This window comes from Haliaeetus albicilla, chromosome 1 (genome assembly GCF_947461875.1).
Source record: "Haliaeetus albicilla chromosome 1, bHalAlb1.1, whole genome shotgun sequence".
In the NCBI taxonomy this organism is placed as follows: Eukaryota; Metazoa; Chordata; class Aves; order Accipitriformes; family Accipitridae; genus Haliaeetus; species Haliaeetus albicilla.
The window spans coordinates 60,631,694-60,649,873 of NC_091483.1; the positions used below are offsets into that span (position 1 = coordinate 60,631,694).

Genomic DNA, 18,180 nt, shown 5'->3' on the forward strand with positions numbered 1-18,180 from the left:
GAGTTACCTTAGCCTTACCTGTGTCTGCTGTTGCTAATTCACCCTCTCTGTTCAGGATTGGTTCTACATTTTCCTTGTTCAGCCTTTTACTACTAAGATACCGGTGTAGAAGCTCTACATGTTACCCTTAATGTCCATAGCAGGTCTCAATTCCAAATGAGTTTTGACTTTCCTAACACCGTATCTACATGTACTGGGCAGTGTTTCTAAATTTCTTTCTTCACAGTCTCTCCCTGCTTCCACCTTCTATATACTGTTTGTCTGCATTGGAGCTCCACCATGAGCTACCTATTTGCCTGGGCTTGTCTCCTGATAAATCTACTTGTTTTCCTGAGTATTGGGATGAACTATTATTGTTCTTGGAGGATGCTGTCCTTAAAGACCTGACAGCTTTCCTGAGCTCCTTTACCCATCAGAGTTGCCTCCTCCTGTGCACACCCACCTATCAATTCCTTGAATAAGCCAAATGTTGCTCTTCTAATCTCCATGACCTGTCCTCTGCCAACTTGTCATCTTTTTTATCCTCAGGATCTTGAGCTCTACTATTCCATGTAACTATGGCCAATACTACCATTGATTATCATCTTCCTGACCAGTTCTTCCTTGTCTGTGAATAGCAGATCTAGCTGTGCATCACCCCTTGTTGGCCCATCCAGTACTGGTGTCAAGAAGTTATACCTGACACATTCCAGAAATCAGCTGTATTGCTGTGTTGCCATTCCAGAAGATAACAGGGAGAGAAAAGCCCTGCCTTCCCCATCAGAGTCAGGATCTGTTACCCAGAGACTTCCTTGGGTTGTTTAAAGGCTTCATTTGCTTTTTTTTTATCCTGATTGGGTCATCTGAAGCAAATACTCACCATGATACTGCTCATCCCATAGAAGAGCTCCTTTAACAGAGGGCAGCCCCACTCCTTATTTTCCCTGACTGTGTCTCTCAAAGAGCTTGTGTCCATATGTTGCAGCACTCCACTTCTGTGAATTGTACCACCGCATCTTCATTATTCCAGTTGTGTTACAGTTTTGTGACTTCACATGGACCTCAAGTTCTTAATTAGTCTGCTTCCAGTAATAGTGATTGGCACACCTTTTTAATGGGAAAGAGAGAGAAAACCCATAATGATCTGTTAGAAAAGAGGGGTGCAGCCCATGAAAGAAGCCTAACTGTGAAGACAGTCATGTGGCATTTTCTCTTTTGCACATTCCTGATACGGTAATTAGAATCTTATTTTTATTTGCAGGCTAGCAAACCTGAAAAAGTGTTGCCTGTCAATTCCCTGAAGCTTTATCTTGGCGTGAAAAAGAAAATGAAGCCACCAACAAAGTAAGAATAGAAAAGAAAATAAGTTAAACACTGTGTAGCAAGGTACTTGTAGCATCGTCAAGAAAGGAGAACATAAAACACTGGGGAACAAGGAAAAGTCAAGAAGCTAACTGAAGTATCCTGAATTAAATTACCGTCTATGATATTATTTGTTCTGTTTCTATCTCTGTTTTTGTGTTCCATGTTAACTCTTCTGTGCTAGGAAATTATTGATTGGCTTTTTTTAATCTTAAGTGTATTATCTCTTGTGAATATGTTTGCTGCTAGCTCACTTAGTTTTGTAGTATGTGTCCTGCATGTCATTGGTGGACATACCTTCTTCGCACCAAGAAAAAAAGAGAGAAGAGAAAACCAGTCATGGCCTTTAGTGACAGTTCTTGTTGTTCAGTAGAGGATTTTCCTTTTTCAGGATCCTTATTATTTTGATGTTTTTTCTAGCTGAAGACTACAGTGCCCTTTACAAACATCAGTACCTATGTCTCTGGAAAAAAGCAGTGAAAAATGACACCTGTTTTTCTCAGATATTTCCAGTACTTCTTCAGTCAAAGCTTTGAGACACTGAGACAATGTACATAGGATCCTATACCAAGGGGATTCTAAGATGGCTGTAGCCTTTAAACAGATCTGCTTGAACTTTTCCTTTATAGTTGGCACATCAAAACTCCCCCAAAAGGTCTGTAAATTTCAAAGCTTAGTTGTGTTAGAGAAAAAGTTGTTGGTGGTTTTTTTTTTTTGAGCTAAGTGCAGAATGAGTAGGAGATTAGTACAAAATAGGAATACAAAGATTATGTAAATGAGTCTTTGCAGGTAGGTTCTTTGCTTGAGGTTTATTTTCAGTCTACTTTCAAAAGCAGACTTTGCAAAGTCTCTTCTGGATCTCCAGGAGTGCCTGTGTTTCTTTCACCTTGGAGGCTTCATTGTGCATCTACTCCTACTTTTTTTTTCTTCAGTAATTTTAAAATCTCTGTAAACTCATGTGATTCCTTCTGTTTATAGTGCAAGTATACCTCTTTTCCCTCTGTGACTTCCATACTGTAGTGGACTCTTTGCTGGGCACCATATTAGCAGTTCTACTTCCAGCAGCTTTCAGAAAAGTACAGCCACAGCCAAAATGAGGCAAGTAGTTAGCCATCATCTGCAGGGTTTGGCTATACCCTTTGTCCAGAACAGAATGTTCATTACCTGCAAATCAACTGTGAGGAAAATGAGTAAAATCCATCATCAAACCCACAATTTCATTCTAGATTTGCAGTGCACACTTAAACTTTGTAAACTACCCCCCCCACACACACACACTTACACTTAAAAGCACTATATCAAGGTAATGAATCTCTGCTGCAGTTTGAGCAATATGTCCCTGTCTTGAGTTTCTGGAACTAATTTTTGAAAATTTTATTTGTTTCAGCTGGGGACTTGCAGTATTTTCTGAAAAGCACCAGTGGTAGGTAAACGTGAATCACATGCTTGGTTTAACTTCAGTGTTTAATGTTTGTTGAAATGTTCAATTTCAAAAGAAACATGTCTGAAAATGAAGAGTCATTATTTTGCTTGCATGCTGACTTTTTGCTATGTTTTTCTTTATTAACTAAACAGTCTTAATTCATATGTTTTGGTAGTCTTCTGGGATTAGGTGTCTGTGTCCCTTCTGTGGCCATAAAGCAAACAATTTTCATAAATTTAGAATGATAGATTTTAAACCTATGCACATGCTTTAAATGACGCATGTGCCTTGTCTTCAGACTAGCGTAAAGTGATAATTTGAAGTATTTGTATTTCCCTATCTTCTTATGGGAGTGTTAATAACTATAGACAGCGTTCATAAATGAATGTGAGCACGGTTTGAAGTTGTTTAGAAGCCTGTTCTTTAATATGTTTAACTGCAACAGGAATTTTTGTTGGTTTTGTTGTTAATTATATATTGTGTTCTAGGTATATATGTTGTGATGGACAAGATGCACAGATGGAGTGGATGATCAGCATTTTTACTGCACAGGTACTAATCTGATCAAAGAAATGTAACTTTTACTGCTGTTATGAAAATCCCATTAAACAATGATATGTATGTGTTATGGATATGTTATAGATAAAGTTGCAATGCCATTAAAGTTTCTGTAATACTCAATGTAATAAAACTGCAAAAAGATGGGTCTTAGTGTATGAAGACTATTATTTATAATGTCATTTTCATATGAAAGCTGAGTGCTTTGAGAGCAGGGGAGAAGAATATTGCATTCTGGCATCGTTTTGTTTTGTTGGTTTTTTTTTTTTTTTTCCCCCTGCTCTGTTGTCGAGAAGCTGGTTAAAGAAAGACAACTCCTTTCCTTTGCAGTAATAAACCTCTTCTGGGTGAAATTCTGGCCATTGACCTAAAGGTTATGTCTGTGTGCCACAACGCCTCAGTGCTATTTCTCTGCTCGCTAGTTTGGATGCTGCATGCAAAGTAGTCATGAAAGAAGGGTGTCTTGTTTAAAAACATAATGGTATGAACTAGCCCTGTTGAAGAGCTGTGCCAATACAGCTGTATTTCTCTGGTATCCATGTTAGCTTAGTTAACACTGATAACTAATTTTGTTGTGTAGGCATTATCCTAAATTAAGTAATCTGCTTGTTACTAGATTGTGAGTAAGGAGGGTATACATTTGGGTGCCATATAATGCATCCTTGCAAATGGAGTTTAATATTTACGTAGGAGGAAGTGGGAGTAAGAGAGATGGGAAGAATTCAGCCTGACAGGAGACTGGAACATAGTTTAAGGTTTTAAAAGGATTTTGTATTTGTGTCAGATTTTTTCTTGTCTTTCCTGTGATGTTCAAGGAACTTTGGGGAATATCACTGTGAATAAACATCACTAGATTTATGATTACCTGTGAGCTTTACGTATTACATGAAGTGGAGTAGGCACAAGACTGTTGCAATACATACTTCTTAGAGGCTTTCTAAAACACAATCTGACCTTCATAGATAGTAGTGCTAGAAGTATAATGCATGCCTTGTAAGTAAGACTTCCAAATTTTTGCCTTATTCAGCTCCCTTAACTGAAGTAACTATTGTAGTTTCTATGGAAACAGCCACCAGTCCTACCATACATCTCATGGGCATAACATGAGCGGTGTCACAACAAATAGGCTCAGAGGTTATTGATATAGGCTACTTAGAAATAACTCATAGAAGCTTGGTAACTGTTGAAGTCCTTTTGATGTAAAATCACAAGAAGGGCAATCTGTTAGGATTCTGATCAGGTAGTGTGGGATGTCGAACGTTCCTCTGACAATGTAGATAAAAAAACTGAGAGACACTGCTCAATGTTCAGGATTTTTTTCTAACAAAAACAATTACATCATTTCATGTGCATTTAAAAAAAAACCTGCTGTGAATTAATATTTTTCTTTAAACTTCTTTCTAATGAAGGAACAGTACAGTGAATTAGCAATACTAATGAGCTACATTGGGAGGGGTTTGGGGTTTTTTTAGTGGTTTTTTTTCTGTGGTGTTCGTTTTTTGTTTTTTTTAATCAGCATTCTGAAAAGCAGAAATGTTTTCAGTCTTCGAATTACATGACAAATTAAGTGCTGACAATACAGATTTGCTGTATTGTTCTTATTACAATCTAGTGCTTTAAATATATTTTACAGCGAAAATCTCCTTGAGAACGCAATGGCTTATGTTGCTAAAGCATACTATAAGATCTGCAAATGTTTTATATCATGCAGCAGCAGACATCATCCCATTTCTAAACCAGAAAACTGTAAATGTCAGCTGAGGTTATTTCTAGTTAAAATTTTCAAATTGAGGCCATCTTTAGGGAGGATAGCTTGTCTTTTACTTTATCTGTTATCACAGTATTTGAACACCTTTATGTTAGAGAGACTGCAAGGCAGCACATTTTATTTGTCAGTGGAATAGCTTAGATTACAAATTGAAAAATATTGTGAAGTAGTTTTTGAAGTGTTAAGACATTGACATTTAATGATCCAGTGCAATTAGGAGGGAGATAAATCTATGTTACTGTGCTTCTTAGTGCTTGAGCAGAATGAGACTTTATTGGTAATTAATATTGGTAAGATAATAGTAGTATTGTTACCCTTTTTTTCCCCTGTGTTCTGATAATGTTTATTCCTGTAGTATAAATAGTGCAGAGAATATAAATAGCAAAGTGCAGGTACCACTGTAATTAGTAACAAAAGTACTTTTGATACAGAAAATCAAGTTAGCCTGGAGGTTATTAATCTCGTACTTCAAGCTGGTAAATACTAAGAGAGTTTGAAGGAGGATGATTGTTTCTTTCAGTTTTATGCAAAATCATCCTGAAAAGTATGGCTAAAACTTGATTCTTGAATTTTATAATAGTTTTGTACAAAATCACTTAATAGCATATATAGTATACAGTTGGAAGTAATTAATTGATATGAAGACGGATACAATAATATTCTTCCAGTTCCATTGCCTTTGATCAACTAGAGAGAGGCACATTATATTACCATGAGGTGCAGTTGAGCAGATAGGTCAAAACTATGAATAAATACATTTGTTATGTGGCCTAATACGTTGCTGGTATTTCTGATGTACTTTCACAGACTTCTATTTTAAGAAATGTTATAGACACAGAAGAGAAATCAGGCTGCTTAACTGACAGGGATAGTTTCCTTAAGCTTGCTGAGAATTAAGGGAGGCAGTTTCCTTTGGAAGCTGACTTAAAGTTTCTCAGTCACTTTCTGAATTGCATCTGTGTCTTGTATCTTGGTCCACAATAAACTGATTTTGGTTGGCAAGACCTGCCCTTTCAGATAATACCTTATCAATGTTTCATTGGAAGAAAATGTTCTTAATGTTCACTGGTGAGAACTCTTACAAGACTTTTACATCACCCTGGTCAGCACCACGTGTGAGAATTTTTTACTCCATAAAGATGTGAATTTATAAAATGTTTTTTCTAAATTTGGAATTGGGGCTTCAGATTTCTAGACTGCTATTCTAAGTCAATCATCACTGATTCTGATGGCTTTTTAGTAGTAATGTTGTCTTTACTTGCAGACCATCTGCAAGTATGATCACAGCTCCACAACTGGATTTTTGTATACAGTCTTGAAGAGACTTCTTACTTCATGGATTTGGAAGATTGAATACCATTAAAAAAAATAAAGGACACTGAAGATCCTGACACCTGTGAAAAGAAATCTATTACAGATTTGGACAGTGTGACAGAATTGTTTAACTTGGAAGGGACCTCTGGGGATCATCTAGTCAAATCCCTCTGTTCAAAGCAGGGTCAGCTAGAGCAGGTTGCTCAGGGCTGTGTCTAGTCAGATTTGAAAAACTGGAGACTCCACAACCTCTCTGGGCAATTTGTTCCAGTGTTTAACCACTCCCACAGTAAAAAAGGGTTGTTTTTTTCTTATGTTCAGACAGAATTTCTTGTTTCCTATTTATTATAACTGATGCTTTGGATTAGTATTTTGCCAATATTTACATAAAGCATTCATGGCTTTCGTTAGGGTTCCTTTACAGTTGCCGATTTCCTTTGGAGTTGTGCTGATTTAGCTTTGTGTGCTCATCTCCGAGCTTTAGAAACTATTCTTCTGTAAGCCTCCTACATCCTCTTTGATTCACAGTATCTTATGTTGAAGCTTTTTCAGGAAAATACTCTTACACTACCTTGTTCTCAGAGCTATCTCTCTGGTTACCATTAACATCACCAGAGGACTCTGTGAGCTTCAAGCACATGTGCTCAAATTTCTACATGTGAAATTCTACATGATCTGCTAATGAAAGTTCATTATAGACCTCTTACAGAAAGAGTTTTTAACATTTTATTTGAAATATTCAGTTAATGATTTTTTTTTTCTTCCCTTCTCTTCCCAGTCATGTTTTTCACTCTGAAGCTTCACACTTTGGAGTTCTCCCCAAAACTGACCTGTTTCAGTAGAGCTAAAGCAAAGACTATCATTGAAGCCAGATCCGATCATTTGTAGATTGTGGTTTTGTTGCATTCAGAATGTAAAGCCATTTCCTTTTGCATAACACATGTTGTTACTGTAGGTTAAGCAATTATTTTCTCCTAAACTATTAATATAAATTTTGAAACACTTGTTTGCAAATTGGGGTAATTTTATTTTATTTCAGAAACTTTTGTTGGGATTCCTGAAAGCATTTTTATGTGGAATTTTGAAATTGTGAATCAAGACAATGTGTGTTTCTGGTTTGATGATATTTTCTATTTTTAGAAGATAATTGGAATAATAATACAGAGGGAAGATGTTTGATACATGAAAATTGTATAGAGACATTTTGGTTCTGTTCACTCAATATTGTGCAGCACTTACAAAATATTAACATAATTTTAAGCATTGTAGTGTTTTCCCCCTTCTCCTACAGGAGGAGGGCATGGTTTTGTACAGTAGATAGCTTTTTCCAAGGGAGTTTTACATACAAAAGAATGTTGTGTATTTATGAAATTCCACACCAAAAATAAGGAATCATTTTGTTCTTCAGCATGCTGATACCTGGCCACCTGCTGGAAAAGCAAGAAAACAGTCTATAACTAAAAGTCCAAAGATCGGAGGCTTACCACTAATTCCTATTCATCAGGAGAAGAACACTTGTAAAATCAGAGGGAGTATAGAAGTAAGTGGGATTTAAACTCGGTGTAGAACTTCTAACCACAGTGCTGTAATGTTAAGTAGTCCAGTAATAATGAACTCCCTAGAGCTGGATAAATATGAAATGTAGATGCTCTTGTTATCAATATCCTTTTCATTGTTTTGTCATTAAAGGAATGGTTAGGACAATTTAATGTAAAAAAACATTGTGACCTAAACTTGGGTCACCTCTTTGGCTGTTCAGTAAATCAATAGTGGATTTTTATTTGTGTTTGGGGTTTTTTTTCAGCAATGATTGTTCATTAGAAGTAAATAGTATTTGGAAATATAATTACATTATTACAGTGCACTTTATTACAGTTTTATTTTAATAAGGTCCCTGAAAACTGTCCTGCATGCCTATTCTACCATATCTTTTCTTCTGTCTAAAATAACTGCACTGTTTTAGTTATCTGCTTTGTGAATGTAATGGAAAAGCTCAGATGGAGCTAACTGTGATACATTTAGGTTGTAATATTATTAGTCTCAAAGAAGAACAAGAGGCTTTAGTTACAACTCTTTGCAGAGACTGAGCTGTGTCACTGCATTACATGCACTAGTGATATGTCTCAGCCTTAGCATACTAGCTTGAGATAAATTTCTGGGATCCACGTAAAGATACTGATGCCTGTGGGGAGGACTTACTTGCCTTACTTGCAGCAGAGAAGCAGCAGTGCAGTGGTATAATAGTGGTAACTAATCTGAATGCAGCCGAGAATAAGTGTGGAAACAAAACAGCTTGGTTCTTTGACTGTATGCAGTATTATTTCTTACATGTTTTAAAAGATTTTGAAGGGAAGGTAGATAATATGGTATGTGTTATCAGTACTTACAGAGACAGTGGTTCAGGTACAGATTGGTGAAGCTGACTCAGTTCCATAGCAAACTAAAAGCAAAGGTAGTAGTGCTTTATCTAAATTAGGCAACTCCACCTTTCTTTTGTTACACTTTCTTCGGGCATTTCTGCTTTGCCTTACTAAATGAGTATAATACAGTATGAATGCAATTACGGTTTTCCTATTTTGTTTAATTTGTCCTTTTGTTTTAACCTTCCCTCAGAAAGTGTTTTTGTAACCCTTTGATAAGTTCCTTCTAATGTTTGCATTTTTAAACTTTTTTGATAAAAGTAAATCATAGGTCTTGTCATTCAAAAAACTTCATAACCCTTAGGTATGTCTCTTACCTGTCCTTTGTGCAGGTACAGTAGAGATCTCTAATACATTCTTTGAGATGGCTACGAATTCAGACATTCTAGGATAAAGGTTTTATTGGATTTTGAACTTCATTATTTAAATTCCTTAATACCTTATCGTACTAGGATTATTTTGTTTTATTATTTTTGATGATAATGTGCCTCATTGGGAAGGAGTCTAATGTTTTGTACTGCAACTTAGAGGAAGTCTGCATTTAAACTTAAAAGTAGAAGATCACAGTCTTCATTATTTATGCCATGACTAGATCTAGAGAAGTTTTATGCAAAGGGTATTTGCATACCTTGGGAAGGTTAACAGAAGATTATATAATGGAAAATAAAAACTAACACTTTTTTTACATGGAAAGCCAAAACTGGAATGAACAGTAAAATAGTGGTGGAAAGTAAGTATAAAATATTGTTTATTAAGGAGAAATATTGTACAGCAGTGTAGTCAGTAAAGCAATAGACAGCCATTTGGAGACCACACCTTCAGTCTTTCCATGGATTTGTAGTACTTCAACAAGCAATAATATCTCCCATTTTAAAGCATGAAAGAGTAATAACAGGAGCAAGCATTTTCTGAAAGATGCTGGTTTATGAAAAATGGAGGTCTGTTTACAGACCAATGCATATACTTGTAGTAGAAATTTGATCAAAGTTATCTTCATATAGGCAGGAAAAGAGACTGAAAGTTTTCCAAACAGTGAAAAAATTAACATCTTTATGATGTGAAGGTAAGTGGGGGAAAAAAACCCAAACCATCTCAAAGATACCCAGAAACCAATAAGTTTGATATTAATTTTTGTGCTAAAGAATCTTTATTGAATGTCTTCTTTTTTCCCATTATTGGAAGTAGTTTTACTGTGTGCTAACAAGATAAATATATAATACAGAAAGTTTGAAAGCACTGTATAAATAAGAATCCTTCTAATAACAGACAGAATCATAAGATTTCCATTATTTCTGCACCAATTGTTGCATACATGGATAGTGCATTTAAATTATGCATAGTTCTCATATAGAATCATTTAACTGAAATACAAATACATTGCTATATATCTGCATTAAGTCTGTAATTTTATTTCAAAATACAGGAAGATTGAGGAATGAGGAAAAACTTTCTTTCAAGCCATGGTCAAATACCACACTGGCTTATAATAGGTTATACCTGTGTAGTATTTTGAAAGGAACAGTATGTCACAGGGATAATGGAGGATGCAAATAGATAGAGCTGCTCCATATTTTTTTGCTGGCGTTGTGCAGAAAAAGAAAAAATGTAGTTAGATGTACATATTATTATCAATTTATTCACCAATTACTTGATTAAGGGGCTGAAATTTAGAGGCAAACAGCTGCTTCTAACATGAAATTGTTGCTTTTTACATTAGGTGTTATTGGGAGAACAGTATGGAGCAGTGTAATTTATAGCATGTGACCAACAGTGGGCAGTGGATCAAATACTAAGAAATAATATTATTAAGAAATTTGATGTGGCAGTTTTGTTCACACATCATTTTGGTATGTTATTTATAAGGGAAACTGTTTATAACTCTAACTGTTAATGCTCTAATTTGAATAACAGAATTTGGCTCCATCACTTGATTATTCTTACAATGCAAATGTCTGGGAATTAGGATTTCTTTATATACTGAATCTGCTTTAAATATACTGAATCTGCTTTAAAAGTTGAAAATGTTGAGTAGTAGTCTGTGTTAAGGGGCTACGTGCCAATATACAAGACTGTTTCACAGAAGTAGGCAACCTTTAGGTTTGAGTGCTGTATTTGATCTGTTCCTACTTTCATTATGTAAAGGGCTCCTGCTATACCCAGTTTAGCAGAACTGTACTGATTTCAGAAGTGTAGTTGGTATTTTTCTTCTCGAAAGATGCAAAACTGAAACATGATGTAAAAAATTCTGTAAATAGATAATTGTTGCTCCTGACTGAATTTCACCAGTAATTCATATCTTAGTTTGCTGAGTAACAGTGAATAGCTTGGAGTATGTTACTGTGTTTTCTGAAAGGTACTGCATGACAATTTACATTTCACATATTACATGGGTATTATCACAGATAGTCCTTTTATTATTAGTTTATTAATTGAACCTGAGTCACTGGTGATAATCTCACTGTTTTCTTGTTCATGCAAGAGCATTATTTTAAATGGAAAGAAATTATTTTAAATGGAAAATTATAGCTTTTTCAAATATTTGGCAGAACAGAACTCCCCACATTCATGAGTCATTGGGACAGTTCCTCAGTTACCTTGAACTTTTTTTTACTGAATATAGCTGAACGTGTTAAATATTAGGATGCTTCTTGCTAGCTTAGGTGATAACAGGAGATACTAAACTGGTAGCAGTTGTTACTGATGGCAGTAGAATTAGAAGAGTCTTCAGGGAAGCTAAAATCTGCTCCATTGCATGCACCAGTGGCAGCCCATGTAGCAGTGTGAACTCTTGCGTGCATTGTTGTTGTGGGACTGATTATTTTGCATATCATGGCTACTGGTACTTCATTATTAATGGGTAGTTTTCATTGTTGCTCGATGCAACTAGAAATACCAGCCTTGTTAATGCTAAAAGTGATATCAATAAAATAACTCCTTTCTCTGCTCTTTTAAAAACTATGATTTATATTATCTAAATGTTTATGTCTTGTATTACTGAACAGGTACTAGCTCAGGTGAAATTTCAAGAGACTGCACAAATTTAGACTTTGTTTTATAGCTTAGATCTCTTCAATGTAGACTCATTTAATATTTACTGTTTTTCTTCCTACACAGCAATAATTTGCTGCATCAACACTCATTTTTTTGTAATGGGCTTATGTTTGCTGTCCTCATGAAGAAAGAAATGTCACTGTAAAACAAATAATGGTAGAGGAATTTGCTGTATTCTGTCTGCTCAGTTGGTGTGGCAGTAGGCAGATCATTCCTTTTGTGGAAGAGCCTTATAGTTCTCAAAGAAAATGAGGTCTTGGAATTCTTCTTTCATATGATATCTTTGTTGACTACTAGAAGATGCTCAAAGCTGAGGGAGACTTTGATTCTTTTTGTCTTTCCTGTGTGGCACTTGTTCAGTTTGTCTGGATTTTTTTGGAGTTATTAATGCGTAGCATATGAGCAAGTTGTCTCATCAAATCTTGGTATCTCATATATGTTAATGCAAACATGAAAAAATATTCAAACACTAGAGAGGAGCTAGTTTAGATACATCTACATGAGTGTTCTAGTTAGGATCTGGAGTGCACTTAAGGAGCAAATCTTCCAGTTGTTCCCATTTACTGTGTTTTGTTTCATATTGTGGAGTGGTTCTGGAGCATGTGAACTTGGATTGCTTTCAGATGAAACTGAAGTTGAAGATGTTCTGCAGGAGCATATCTAATGCACTGCAGTCGAAAATAGGCCTTCTGCCTGTAGGAGAAAGCTAAAGCTAGTCTGAATTGTATTCAAAAAAAAAAAAAAAAAAAGGCAAGAGCCCTGAAATAGTGTTAGTGTGGATGTCGGGTTCTCAGCACTTTCTTTGACTGTACAGATGTGCTCCTAATGGGCCACACCAGTTGCGAATTTAGATGCAGCATTTGATTTACCTTTCATTTACTACAGCTTAAGAACTTGAAACAGCCCACCAACATGGAACAGTTGCATTGCCATCAGTTTGTTGTTTTATCTGCGTTCCCAGTATATTACTTAAAATTGCTAGCCAAAATTTGAAAAAGCAGACAGTCTTTATAATTTATCAGGTAGTACTGAACAGCTGCTGAAAATGTTTATGTGATCATGTAAAATTATCTTTTTTATATTCATGTAGCTCAGTCATTAAGTTATTAAAATTGCAACATTCTCAGTTGTATTTGTTCAATTTAAAAATTCTGAGTTTTTAAGAATATGTGGATCTCCTGTAAAACATCACAATTTAGTCTACTGTGGTAGAATGCAAAATCAAACTGTGAATATATGAAAATGAATGTCTTCATGGTCACGGTGCATTTAACTGAGATTTATGTAATTTCCGGAAGTATCACTGATTGAGAAAATATGCTCACTTAAAATGCTTACTAAATGATAATAGCACAAATTGTGGGAATTTAAAACTACTAACTGTGCTGTCTTGGCTCTTGAGTAAAATTGATTTTTCTTTTAAACTGTTATGTGAAACTAATGAGCAAAAATTGCAATCTAAATATTATTGAATATTGTGTGAATGTGAATGACCTTATTTCTCTTTGCTTGTTTGCTCAGAATGTAGAACTGCAATCTGGGAAACCAAAATTCAGTGAGCATCATGAAAATGACTTTCTGGAAGAAAGAAAAAACTTGAAAGAAAAAGCATCTATTGTGGCACAGTGTTTGGAATGGAAGGAGGAGAAAGTGCGAAATCATGCAAAAACACATCGGAGCTTGATCTCTGTTGAGGATGTAGGTGCAGGAATGACTGACCTACACCAAAACCGACATAAGGCACTGAAGAAAAATAAGAACAAACCAAACAAAACTGTTTCAGAATTAGATAACAAATTACCATCAAATGTGATTCAGGAACTAAATACAGTGCTGCAGAAGCACAGAACACTTCATGATGAAACCTCCAGCTGATTTCCTGAGTTTGAAGTTTAATATATGTGTGTGTGTATTTTCTGAGCAAAAGTAGTCTTTTTTTAATGTCTGTAGCTTATACAGTGCAGAGGAAATATGTTTGTTTATATGCAGTTGTTGATCTTGTACATGCATATGCCACATGTTATAATTTAAGACTGAACTGAGAAAAGTGATTATGTAAAACTCCTGAAATTTGGAAGTTTTCCTGTGCAGTGCAATGACACCGGGGTTTTGACTATTATTTTTTTGTTGCAGATTTTGTTTGATATATTAATTCTAAGCACTATAAAAACCTTTTGCTCTGTTTATATTCTGTGCCATCTTGTAAGTACTGGAGAGAATATACACTGAAATTCATACTGTTGGCCTGCAATATTTTTCATTGTCTAACACTAGAAAAATGAGTAATATCTGCTTTAAAAAGAAATTTTTGCATGGGTTTTTTTTTGTATTTAAGAATAAAATTAGTATCTGCTTCCATAGATTTGTCTTCTGATGGAGCAGCATGTGAAAGAATCAAAAGGGAGGAGAATGTAGTAGATAGAACATATTAGTTCTTGTATCTCAAAACTGTGTCTATATGGTGTACATCTGATTATGACATCTAAGCAATGAGAGAGAATACTGAGGATGGCAAAAAGAAGTCTTCAAAGCAACATGTAATTTAAAAGGGTATATGAATTGGAAGAGTAGCATCATCTCTTTTTGCTCAACAGGCTGGAGTGATTTTATAAACAGACCCTGGTTAGCTCAGGGTGACAAAGGCAGACTTTTCTATCACTGGATAGAGCTTGCTTGGTGCTGACAAGGTTGCTGGCATCTGATGAATACTTAGTATTCACATGAGAAATTAATTTCCTTACGAAAAACATGGTACCCACACAAACATATCTATCTGAATGGTACTAACTCACTCAAAAAAGATGTACCAGTTACTAAATGGGTGAGGAGATTAACCTCTCACTTTACCATGAGGACAAAGGTGAACAGTATGCTGTTTGCAGGGACTAGGAAATGCTTGTGCTACAACTGTAGCACAGCTCTTCTGAGTGTGAGGAGAGGTCCCAAGGTTAAGACAACAGCCTCCTGTGCTGCATTCTGAGTATGTATGTAGCAGTTCCTGAAGATACATGATGTAGTACCCTGCAGCTACTTTGTTTTTTAAGCCCCAAGTTCCTTAAATTTAAAAATCGGAATCTGGCTTCAAAACAAAACCTATGTGAGCAATGAAATTATTTGTTTTTCTTCAGTTTTGTGGATCTCACCTTCACTTATCCCATGGGATTGCCTCCCTCCTCTCTCATGGCATATCCCAGTTTTTACTTTGTCCCGTAACAGCTGGATGGGCAAAAGGCACTCCTGTGCTGAGGCTGTTTCCAGGTGTTGCAGATGCTGTCTGGTTAAGCAGCAGGACCAACAGAGCAGAGAGCTAATGAGATCACTCTGCACCTTTGCTTCAGGGGAGGCATTAATAACAGCATCTGCTTTATTTTGCTGCTGTCCCTTTTGTGGTCTGATTAGCCACACTGCCACAGATTTTCACCAGCCTTTTAAGAACTTACTGATGCCTGCCTTTAGTGTTCCTCAAGTTTGATTAGAATTGGCCAGACTCCTTAGGGTAGAAGAGAGAATTTTAAACTATTTCTTGTTTATTGGAAATGGGTTTAGATAGTCTTTTAATTCCTTAAAATTTCAGAGGAAAGATTCAATTTAATCAGCATCAATGACATTTGATTTTTATTAACGAATAGTTTTGAGGATGCTTTATCTTACTACTGAACTTCTTCCCATACAGAAGCAGTATGCTCACTTATCCCCTCTTCTATTTTTGGTAGTCACAGGTGCCATAACATTCTTCACATCATTTACTTCTATTCTTGATTGCATTGAGCAGCTTAATTGGAAAAATAATTTGTTTGATTGAAGAAATTAGACAAATGACTCAAATAATGTACCTGGCAACTCTGCTAGGAAGTATGGGGAAAATGAGATCAAACTCAAATATTTTAGAGCATTTTGTATTTATTCTTCTGGAATGTAGCACTGACAAAGCAAGTTTAGTCTTTCAGACTTTGCACTTGCCATATTTGACCAGTTGTTAGAACTGAAAGGACTTTGTAGATTTTAATTTTCCCAGTGCACTATTGACTGTTTTGCTACCTTTAATTTGTAATTGAGCCTCTTCTAATCATTGAGGTCCTGGCTCAAGAAAGCATATAAGCCTGAACTTAAATTGTATTGACTAAAGCTGGTGCTTAATGTTAATAAGCACATTCTTAAATGCCGATTTGAATTGGGGCCTGATCTCATCAGGAGAAATTACTTCACTTTCTGTCTGAGGCTGGACCTGAATGTACTGTTTACAGTTGTACTTTTATTTGGAAATATTTCTCAGTATTGAGTTATGGTTGCGGTATTGTTTATCTTTTTATTGGATTCTTAAAAACAACATTCACATCGCTGCTGAAAGCCTCATGCATCATTTAAGCCCCTACACTAATGGAATAAATGGAGCAATGGAAGGGGTTTGTGCATTGAAGTGAATATGTCCGTGAAGAAAATGTTTTGTGTATTTTTATTGGATCTAAGGTCTACGGAAACATTTGTTCTATTTCAAAAGCATATCACACATAAAGTATCTGTATGGCTGCTGTTAAAAGGCCCTAAAAATCAAGAAGAAAAGATGTTTACTAAAATATATTTAAATTTGGGGTTGTATGTGTACATACACAAATACACTATATACGTGTATATGTGCATACAGTTACATGCGCATCCACAGAGACACACTGAATGGTGACATTATTAACCCAAGGAAAATTTAATTGGGAAAGTAGAAATTAAATTTGCAATGAAGTATTCCAAATAAGTGTCAAAGTTTTGGACCGATTATCTTGACATATCATTGTTGCACTACACATTTCAGACTGATTTAAGACCTGCAGAATGAATGTGTTTTGTTGCAATATCTTAATGGCTGCTGATGTTTTATTGTTCCTGTGCCATGTTGTAGAATGGTAAAGGAAGTGTAATTTTCAGAGAATAAATGGTAATTATTTGAATAAACGTTATTTCTCTAAAATAGGCGATGGGTTTTGTTTTTTGTTGTTTTTTTCAGGGAAAAAAATCAATAAAAATTTAAAAAAAAAAAAAAGACTTCTGTATGCCTTTCCATATGAAAGCTGTTGAATAACGTGGTGCTAACCTTTTGATCTGTAAAATGAAGTTAAATGAGACACAGATATTTGATGTATGGGTTTATAGCAGTGGAAAGACTAGGATTAAAATCTCAGTAAATCTCAGGTTCATCATTCCCTTGTTAGACTTCTGCAATCATTGTAGGTGTAAAACTGACGTGTAACCATTGTTTATGCTAATTGTTTTAACATAGTGCCTGTTTTCTGTTTGTGTAGGTTTTTTCACATTCGGATGGGGGAGAGAAACACCCCAAAACCTGAAGGAAAATACAAGCTGGAATCTATTTTCTTTCTTCCTGTAGCCGAGCTGAATATTGGCTACTATTTTGGAATTTTTCTTTGAAACAGGTCTTTTTCTGAGATACTTTTTTGGGCTATCAGTTCAAAAGAGCAGTTTGACTAATAGGTTTTGTGCCTCAGCAGAGACTGCTTTAGTGTAGGGTTGATTTGACCAGCTGAGATCTAGAGTGCGTTCAGGCAGAGCTTACCTTTAATGTGTGAGTCAGGTTGAGACACAATTTCTGCATTATAAGGTTTTGTGAATGTTATCCACCAGTCTGTCCAGTGGGGGAAGGATATCCCCAAAGATTTCTTCAGTTAACAGGGAGGGCTTGGCCATATAGTTGATTTTTGTTTCTTTGTTGTGAAGGGCTCTGGGCTGTTGTGCCTGAAGCGAGTTGTTAGGATGCCACTGGCTCTGTCTGCCAGAGGCAACCCTGGGGTCCCTTCCACCATCACATACGGGGGTAGTTTTGGACTGCTCTGCAGATACAGGTTTATCAGAGAGTAAAAGTTACGGGACTTTTATCTCACTGCTATGATTCTTCTCTCCCCTGATACAGTGCTGGCACCGTTTGTGTTCATATGAGTGCTGCCAGGTTACCACCACCTCCACATCTCAAGTTTCAGATTAAGGAGTCTGGGAGAAAACTTACACGCTCTGCTGGGGATGGTGGTGGTGCCTGCGGGAGTCAGGAGGTAACAAGGGGGGTGTCTTACTGGCTGAGACACTTCATTATGAGCCTACCCTATCATACCACCTTTCTGACTTTTAAATCCTGTTTTCCAGTGCAAGCTGTTTCAGTGGGAGAGAATCAGTTATTAGACCATTGCTGGCATCCGAATTAGAACAACTTCAGTTGTGCCTGAGTCCAGATGGAAACTGAAAAAAAAAACCAAAAAAGTACCGGCTCAAGTCCTTGTTGTGAGCATAGCATGCTCTAAAAAACA

The 18,180-nt window shown here is 36.0% G+C and overlaps 1 protein-coding gene across 6 annotated transcripts in view; it reads left to right on the forward strand.

Annotated features, from left to right (window-relative positions):
• ARAP2 (ArfGAP with RhoGAP domain, ankyrin repeat and PH domain 2) overlaps positions 1-16,861 on the forward strand; it is a 134,390-nt gene extending 117,529 nt beyond the window's left edge. For 3 of the 6 annotated variants that reach the window (XM_069792080.1, XM_069792095.1, XM_069792087.1), the window contains 5 exons: positions 1,241-1,323; positions 2,729-2,764; positions 3,253-3,316; positions 7,813-7,944; positions 13,397-16,861. In XM_069792080.1, coding sequence (XP_069648181.1) covers positions 1,241-1,323; positions 2,729-2,764; positions 3,253-3,316; positions 7,813-7,944; positions 13,397-13,750 — 669 coding nt within the window. In that variant the 3' untranslated portion in view covers positions 13,751-16,861. The other 3 variants (XM_069792103.1, XR_011326143.1, XM_069792109.1) reach the window with 3 other exon arrangements.
• Positions 16,862-18,180: the final 1,319 nt, after the last annotated feature.